The sequence below is a fragment of the Pyxicephalus adspersus genome, chromosome 5 (assembly GCF_032062135.1).
Source record: "Pyxicephalus adspersus chromosome 5, UCB_Pads_2.0, whole genome shotgun sequence".
Taxonomy (NCBI): domain Eukaryota; kingdom Metazoa; phylum Chordata; class Amphibia; order Anura; family Pyxicephalidae; genus Pyxicephalus; species Pyxicephalus adspersus.
In genome coordinates this window covers 92,472,251-92,481,811 of record NC_092862.1, presented here as the reverse complement: position 1 = coordinate 92,481,811, position 9,561 = coordinate 92,472,251, and the positions used below count along the sequence as shown (strand labels likewise).

Here is a 9,561-nt window from a genome sequence, read left to right as displayed (position 1 = left end):
GAACACGGAACCGACGCTGGATTAGCACAGCGGGACCAGGTAAGTGGGGATTTTAGTGTAGGCGAAAAAATACGGGCTTAACCAAAAGAGCAAAAATATTTAGTGCGAGAAATTACGGGCTTAGCGGTTAGGGGGTTAATGAAATTGGCCACCCAAATCAGCATAACTGATTAACAAAAAAAGTTCTCCTGCAAACACATTTAAAGTACATTTATGCACATACCAAACGTAGTTGATAGTACTGAAAGCAGAGGGTGGATGAATAATATGCAATACAGCAGAGGGCCTAAACACCATTAAACTACGTATTTCTTTCACCTCACACTGTCAACTTCATTGAAGTTCATCTGGACAATAAATTTTAGATAGCCTAAAATTTCTATTTTTGTCAAGCCAGATTCTCTACACTAATAGAAAAATAAAGGACCACACTTTGTAAAGTAGTAAGAATAAGTCGATTCTGCCTGGCAGACAAGAATTTGATTCTTAAGTCACCAAGTTGGCATTTTCTGTAGATTGACTGATTGTTCTTGTAATTAAGAATAACCAGTTCTCTAAGTTTTGAATTGAAGCACTACTTTGGAAATTTATTTTTCAAAAACTGGAAATAGTTTGTACCGCTGTCACCTAACATTTGAGTGTATAATACACAAACTACAAACTGCAATTTACAATCCTAAAAATGCAGACACACCTCGAAAAGTAAAGGTCATTCATTTCAACCAGTTCAACTAGATTGACAGCACTGTTGAAAACAATAGAGCGCTAATGACCCTCCCTTTATAAGTCCAAATGCTGAGTGCAGAGGGCTGCGTTGGAAAAGTATTAGGACATACAGTTAGATCCCTAAATATTTGGACAGAGACAACTTTTTTCTAATATTGGTTCTGTACATTGCATGCTCAATTGGGTTCAGATCAGGTGACTGACTTGGCCATTCAGGAATATTCCACTTTTTTGCTTTAATAAACTCCTAGGTTGCTTTGGCTGTATGTTTTGGGTCATTGTCCATCTGTATTATAGAACACCTCCCAATCAATTTGACTGTATTTAGCTGTATTTGAGCAGACAGTATGTCTCTGATCACCTCAGAATTCATTCGGCTGCTTCTGTCCTGTGTCACATCATGGATAAACACTAGTGTCCCAGTGCCACTGGCAGCCATGCACGCCTAAGCCATCACACTGCCTCCGCCATGTTTTACAGATGATGTGGTATGCTTAGGATCATGAGCTGTTCCACGCCTTCTCCATACTTTTTTCTTGTCATCATTCTGGTAAAGGTTGACCTTGGTTTCATTTGTCCAAAGAATGTTTTTTTCCAGAACTATGCTGGCTTTTTTAGATGTTTTTGAGCAAAGTCCAATCTAGCCTTTCTATTCTTGAGGCTTATGAGTGGCTTGCACCTTGCAGTGCACCCTCTGTATTTACTTTCATGCAGTCTTCTCTTTATGGATTCTCTGACTTGGATATCGATACGCCTACCTCCTGGAGAGTGTTGTTCACTTAAAAAAGTTGTCTCTGTCCAAATATTTATGGACCTAACTGTACGTAGGTGCTATCAACAACCCAGCTTACAAGAATAATTAAGGATCTTCAGATCTACATAAAACTGTGTTTTTTAAATAATTCCCTGGGCTTTCACTTGCAAAACAAAAACTTGTAAATATTCAAGTACACCACTCACAAACCTATGCTGTATAACACACTTTCAGGCACTCCACCTTTTACCAATATAGCTCTTTAAAGAACACACCCTGAATTACATTGTATGACCAGGATTTTCTAGTCAATGATCAAAAAAGATTGCTGATTACAAAGCAACAAATCCAAGAGTGGCCGCACTCCTTTGATGTTTTGTACTGCTGATATTTACTGGCAATCTAATGGTTCCAAAACATTTGAGGATTATTATAAATGAAAATACACAGTCACATGCAAAATTAAGTTGCCTATGTTATTGCTTTTTGAAAACAAATATGTGTTCACAGTACTGAGATAATATGAGTGCTCATATCAAAGTATAACTGCTATTCAGAGTCATCTAATATTCAAAATATCATTTGTACAATTTAAAAGCAATATTTAGCTCACAAGTGACTCTGTAACATTCAAGAAAATGTATATAATGCACCCTGCACAGAAGATATTTGCAGTCCTGTGAAGGTGTACTCATACCAAACCTAAGCTGCTTTTTGAAGGCCTTTGATAGTAGTTTGATAGCTAAATTCCATGTGATTTTACTTGCTTAGCCTGGAAGTTGTGGAACAGTTGTTTAGCTACAGTAAGAAAGGTCATTTTACTCTAAACAAAATATTACTAAATATTTTTGCTTATACTGGCATGTTCCTATTTTTCTTCATGCGATGTGCAAGTCTTCATGACAAACCCACATTAAATTAGTGCAGTGCTTTAAACAATTAACATCCCTCAGTTATTTTAAATAACCAAACCCAGAAAACAATTCAGAGTCTAACCCATTCCCACCCACTTACATGACAGATTTTTGTCTGAACTGGGTCAGAATTAGCAAAAACAGGAAAGCTTGGAGCATCCTGTCCTTAAAACGCACAGGAAAGTTAAAAGCTTGGATGTGCAGACCTGCCTGCAGTCTGACAATGACAGCCTGCAGATCCAATAGTACAAACTTATGAGGTAGGTCTGGGATGTGATAACATTAAATGTGCACACTGTAAGGTATTTTAAATGTATAGGGATTACATATAAGGGTATCCTCTTTGCACATGACAAACCTCTATTTGTGCCATTCTCTACACAGTACAGTGCATTACATATTTCACTCCAATCAATGTATGCTCTATGTTGTATACTCTATAGTACTAATCAAAGTATTGCCATGATAATTGAAAAAAGTTACTCTTCACCCTGGGACTACCAAATTCTTACCTATTTCATTAACAGGCACACATTTGCTTGTATATTGCAAATAAGGTAGAAATTAAAAAGGGAATTCACAGCGAGAAGAAATAAAAAGGATATTTGCAAAAAATGGCAAAATAACACTGAGATTGCCATGTTCAAGTGAGGAAAAAAGTTCCATGCTAGCTGCCATCCTTTCTGATGCTTCATTTGCAGCTGGCGTGTTACTCACTGGGTAGGCAGTGATGGAACTCCTGCACATATGTAATGAAGCTGCACCACCCCTGCACTCAGACCCACTCTTACAGATGGCAGATACTGTACTATGTACATATAACAGACAGCATTCAAAAATGAAAACTAAAAACGTAAAATAAGCCAAAACCTGAATCTGTCAGTTTTTTGTTGATTTACTTTCTGTTGTCTACTTCCACTGGGATAGTATGGGAAAATTTTACATTTCCTTACATGAATAGTGACAAAGATGACACTTGCTAGGTCAACAACTATCCATGAGAGGATTTAGCTCATGTTAGATAGATTTCCTTTTTACTCTCTGTTATATCTGCAGTATGGGGGTTAACTTTCCTCAACAGGAAAGACATGAATGGATTTTGTCAGTATGAATCCACTGCAGACTATTGGAAATAGATCAGCAGAGGTGGATTACCAAGCCAGCACCGATGACTTCTGTACCCAGTGTTGAAGACAACCACCGCCACAAAGACGTACATGTAAACAAGGACGAGGAGGGGTGTTCTAGTTTAAAATATTAGAGCAGGCTTAGTAATGAAACACATCATTGTACTTTAAAGGCTTATTCAAAACCGTAAACTGCACGGTGGGTAACCAGATTTGCACACAGCCACTACTGCAAACAAAAAACAACAACTATGCGACAAGTCGCTTTTGGGCACCACTGGAAAATCTGCTGCAGCAGCTGCATGTGATGAATGGTTCCCAACCTCTCTCATTCACTTGAATGGCATGGCAGTTGAGCCTCATGCAGATCTGGAATAGCTCCATATCACTTCAAGTTAAAGACATGGGGAATTCTTTGTAAAACATGTGTGCATGTGGAGATTTAACAACTGGAAAAAATAAAAGGTTATAATGTGTCTGTGGTAGGTGAAATCGGTTGAAGCCACAAGTCCAATAGGTCACTTTCATTTTATCATTACCCAGATCCCCGGTAAAACCTGAAATCACTGTGTAATAACATACCTGTTGCTGGGGGCTCGCAGTGCTCCTCAGAGGGGATTGCTCCTCACTGATCTTCTGCTTCAGTTTCTTGAACATGTTGTCACAGCGGATTAGGGGGTGGCAGGGCCTTTCGTTAGGGACAAGCTAGGACAGAGCAAACAGTATGAGCTCGGCTACTACAGAATTTGACAACCCCCTATTACAACCACTGAACCGGAAATGTACTTAGACAAATGAGACAGGGCTTCGCTGCATAGATAAATGCACACATAAACCAGACCCGTCCGGTCACCCGTCTGTGTCACATGGACACAAATATAATTATTTTATACAGGAATTAATGTACACAATACTTTTTTGCACTGGTCTTGATTTCTTCCGCTTCCTGGTCTCTAGTGGTCACAGGTACATACCGTGAGCTGACGGGACTACGTACTGCGCGTGCGTGGCCAACGTGGAGCTACGGAATGCTGGAATGGACATGCTCAGAGCCGGAGGATGGAAACGCTAACCGCGCCCACTATGTGCTAGTCTGAAGTCTAGAGAGAGATTCTTGCAGTCTCTTACCGAGGAAATGTAATGGATGACCGAACCTTTTCCTAAACATGAATATTAATCAGCTTGGGGCTTTCTAGATAGGCTGGAACTGACTGTTGTGTGTATTGTAATAAAGTTGTGACTTCTTCTTCCTCATTAGAGTAGTTGGATTTCTTGACCATCTACAGACAAAATCCAAAAATCTCTCTCTCCTAGTCCGCAGAATGTAATGGTGGAATGTATTGGATTTTCTGCAGAAATTTATATTGCTTGCACAGAATTAATTCTGCAGAAATGCAATCTCTATTCACAATTTGTAAGCCACACTTCTACAGGCCACTGCCAGTCAACCAGTAAAGCAGGGATCATGGCGGAAAAGCTGACAAGGGGACTACTGGCAAGCCATGTTTTAGCATGGCTTCCTGTATCTCTGGTCAGCAAAATCAGGGATGTATAGTGACTAGCCATGAGCAGCACATTACCATCAAATGAATTCTGCCTTATAGTGAGAAGGGACCCATGCTCCTTGCCCTGCTTCTTCCTTCATGCAGAGGGTGCATGCCTGGATAAGGATTTGGTAAAAATATTGAGAGAAATCACACACACCAATTTTTAGTTATTTTAAGTAACAATACACAATCAATTAAAGAACAAAATAAATGACATTGGCCTAACAATATTTGATCCAGACACTTAAAGAGGAGCTATACTCAAAAAAACAAAAACCTTCAATTCTGCATGGCAGACTGATCACTCCAGGGGTGTCCGGCATCTGGTCCCGCATCGTTCCAACATTCGCTCCAAGCGCCTCCATCTTCGTCTTCTGTTCCGGGTTCTTCATCCTATGTCACCCGACCCAGGCACGAGATCGGGTGATGTAGGATCGAAAAAAAGGCTCCTTCTGCGCATGCCCGAGATGCGTAGAAGGAGCGCCCAAGAGCCTCCCGGGATACCTACATCAGGCGTCCCGGGAGGGTCTTGGGCTTTGCGCTCCCATTCATTCTCTACCGCCTAGGCAGCCGAGAACTAGGGGGCGGTGCTGTATCCTTTTTTTTTAAGAACTTAGGCATCTCAGGCATGCGCAGAAGGAGCCCTTTAATCAATAGGGCAAAAATTGCCCATCTCATGCATGCACAGTGAGAATGGCAAGTTTTTTCACAATCTACGTCACCCGATCCCACTCCTGCACAGTGCAAGATCGGGTGACGTAGGAAGAAGAGAGGAGTAGATGGCGGCGCCTGGTGCTCCCCCTGAGCCAAACCGAAGACAGATACCGGGACGATGCAGGAAACCTCCCGACAGACAAACTGATCTGTGGTATTGAGGGTAAGTGTGGTTTTATTGTTTTGGGTAAATTTTGGGTACACATCCGCTTTAACCAGACATGCAGCTTCATTTAACAAGTGGGCCCGAAAAAAAAGATATAGGTGTAGGGCCACATGACAGGGTGAAGAGGAAAGGCAGGAGAGGAAGGAGTTATTTGTTGTCAAGAACGGGAAAGTGTGACATGGGGTGGTGTTAGCTCAAGGGGTGGGATCAAAGGGCAGGGTTAAAAAAAAGGACCGAAGTAAGGGGGACTAGTCAGTTGCAGTCAGCTTAGGGCAGGCTTTTCCACCCTCCCTCCCTACATATTGGAGATAGAGGAAGTTGCATAGTCATGGCAGCCTGATGCGTTGTTTGTAGGTCCAGGAGAGTTTAAAAATTGGTAGTTAAGGAAACAAGGGGGTGGGAACCCATCAGGGTATGGAGTTTCCGTTAAGGGGAAGCCCTATATGACACTTGATTGTTGTGGGGGCAAGGAGAGAGATGGGGAAACTAGAGCCTACCTCAGAGATTCCTATTGTAGACCCAAACAAAGTAGTAGGAAGGTAAATGACGTGTCCCAACGCATTTCACCTTAACTGGCTTCCTTGAGGGGACTTGTGGACATCAAAGTGCGAAGTTAAATGCATGTTCAAAGGAATCGAAAAGGAATCAATATCACAAATAATTGTTGAAAGGACATCAAATTTAGACAGTTTGAAGTGATATGAAGTGTGTCCATAGAACCAGGGTGCCTGGTGGTGGAGCTATTGCTTGCTCCTTTATTTATAGAATGTAAGATTTTATAAGGAATTAGATGTTAATTTTCTGGAATTAATAACCACTCCCCTTTATTGTGTCATAATGCCAATGCCTGTAACATCTGTACTGTTGTACTACTATTCATCTGCATTGTTAAGTAATTTTGTAATACCTTTTCAACAGCTCACTTTATTAAAAATAAAATTTATAAAACATCACAGCAGTGGAGATCACGATCCAACAACAACAGACTGAAAAATGCATGAATGAGCACAGTACATACAGCACCGTTCTGCTCCATATACAGCATCGGACGGCCGCTGTACACACGTCAGATTCTCATCTGATAATAACCCTGAAGTGGTAATCGGACGAGAATCATCTGACATGTGTACGTAGCCTTAGTAGGGACCTGATCTAGCTATTCACAAGAACCATACCAGGTATTTTACAGCAGGGCATCTGCATTGGCCATCTTTGAGCCTGGACGATGCTGCACAGCAAAATTAAACTCTTTCAGGCTGAGGAATCACTTATTTAGTTTTGGGTTGGCTTCCTTTTTCCCTGACACCCATTTTAATGGGGGCGTGATCCGTTACTAGGTAAAATGTCGACCTATTAAATAAAACCGCAACTCTTCTAGAGCCCACTTGATGGCCAAGCACTCCTTTTCAACCACAGCATAGTTTTTCTCCATTTCCAGCTCAGGTACATTACTGGGTGCTCCTCCCCATTGTGTACCTGGGACAACACTGCACCTAAACCTACGTTCAACGCACCAGTCTGTACTATTAATTTTTTGGAGAAATCTGGAGAACATAGTACAGTCTGAGCACAGAGCTTGCTTGAGAGCCTGAAATTACTGTTTTGCCTCAGGAGGCTATTTTACTACCACCGAGTTTTCCTTTTGGTCAAGTCTGTCAGTGGAGTTGCAATGGTGGAGAAATGAGGGACAAAACACCTGTAATAGGATGGTATCCCTAAAAAAAGTACTGGCCTGCTTCTTTGTAGACGGACAGTTGTCACCCTGGTATACAGGCCTTCTGGGACTCGCCAGTCAACAAAGCCAGCCCACAGTGGTCTCGACCACCCCTTCCTTTGTGCGGCACACTCAAACATAGTGAGGTAAGCCTCCGGATCATCCACTGCGGTCATCCGCTGTAAAAACTGTCTTATTTGTACCGCTAATGCATTGCTATGGGCAACCGCTGCGGCATCTGCTAACTTTCCAGCCATTCACTGGACAAGCTGAGTCAGGGCTTTTCTGTCAGCACTTGCAACTTTACGATCCAACCCTGCCTTCTCTGTGCAACATAGCCTGCATGTAAGAATTTGTATTCCTCTGTTCAGCATTAGCCACTAGCTGTTTCAGCAGCTCCACCTCCACTTGTAGCACGGAGGCTAGGTAGCGGGGTGTTTTTGGCCCTCTGGGACAAGCCCAGTACAAAGCGAGTTTAGAGAGAGTCTCTAAGTTTTACCAACAATAATTATATTTAAGCTTTACAATCTATTTACAATATTTACAGGAGAACAGTAAAATAAAAAAAAAAAACCTTGCTACTGGATGGGCAACTAACTAAACATAAATTTGTCCCAAAACAAAACAGCACTGGCTAGATTGATAGCACAAAATACTTTCGAGTTTTCACTGTACACCACAGACATGTAGTTCCCAGAGCAGGGCAGGGTGGACTGACTATCTCAGTCTTTTACTATGGCCGAGCACCTACACCAGGGCGAACATCAAATTCTGGAGTGGACTTTCAAAATGGCAGTGCAGAGGAGAGAAATCTATGTATACCCAGACACTGTCTCCCTGTTTCTACCACAAAAGATAATATAGATCAGTGGTTCCAACCGATTTTGAGCTCATGGATCACTAAATGCATTGACTCCGGACCGCACATGAGCCGTGTGTTACTCAAAGGGGAAGAAACTTCCCCCAGAGTAACGACATGATGCCAGAACCTGCCCACTCTCCCATCGCAATGCGAGAGGGGGCAGGTTGTGTCCAGGGATACAACTTGCCCAATACCTTGAGCCTGCAATGCGTACGGGAGACATGGTCCACGGCTTTGGCTGGTGGGCTCCCCCAAGTAGGGTCCTTTTCCTGACCTCTTTGGGGGGTTTTACCGGCCAGACCTGTGGCCCACCTGTCAGACCAGGGGTTGGGGACCCCTGATATAGATGACATTATGGCACCACTTCTGAGTTGCACTGCATTTCTATAGCATGCTTTTACTAAGAGGTCTGTGAAAAGATTTCAATTCCAGAAGGTATTTAGTCCGGCTTAATGCTGAATCATGACTTCCGATAATTGAAAAAGCTCTATCACTCTGCTCCATTAAGACCAAGCAATGTTTTAGAAGTATGTTGGGCTTCAAGTAGTAATGTAGGCAAATGTCAGCCACTATATGAGAAGTACAGTAAGCCCAATTGTCTTTTGGTTGCTGTTTAGAAATATGACACAGGAAATAATGGATTGTTTCCTGTGTCATTTACAGTTACTTGTCTAATATGTTGTAGTGTTCTATCTCCATGGCATATAGCTTTAGGGGCTAACTCCTCACAGAAGAGGACGAAGGTTATTGGCTACAGCTGTAAGAAAAGTTTGATTTGTACATTGCTAGAGTACAGGAAGTCCCCGGGTTAAGAACATCCGACATACAGACGACTCCTAGATATGAACGGAGCTTGCATGACTTAAGGAAGAAGAAATCTTTTGCTAAACACAGCTGAAACTGAGCTCTTCTGCAACATCTTGTAACTCCTTAATGACCGAGACAAACACTGCAGCTGTTTCTTTTTGAATATCAAAGCACGGCTTGCTGCAGAAGTTAATGAATGTCTAGGCTCCATAAAGTATTTTTTTTTTTTT

General features: G+C 42.0%; 1 protein-coding gene across 3 annotated transcripts in view; it reads right to left on the bottom strand.

Moving 5' to 3' along the window:
• The window catches only part of GOLGA4 (golgin A4), a 60,503-nt gene extending 55,983 nt beyond the window's left edge, over positions 1-4,520 (bottom strand). For 2 of the 3 annotated variants that reach the window (XM_072412131.1, XM_072412133.1), the window contains exons 1-2: positions 4,436-4,520; positions 4,104-4,226 (exon numbers count right to left, since the gene is read on the bottom strand). In XM_072412131.1, coding sequence (XP_072268232.1) covers positions 4,104-4,178 — 75 coding nt within the window. In that variant the 5' untranslated portion in view covers positions 4,179-4,226; positions 4,436-4,520. The remainder of the gene's footprint in view (positions 1-4,103; positions 4,227-4,435) is intronic. The other variant, XM_072412132.1, reaches the window with a different exon arrangement.
• Between the last annotated feature and the right edge of the window lie 5,041 nt (positions 4,521-9,561).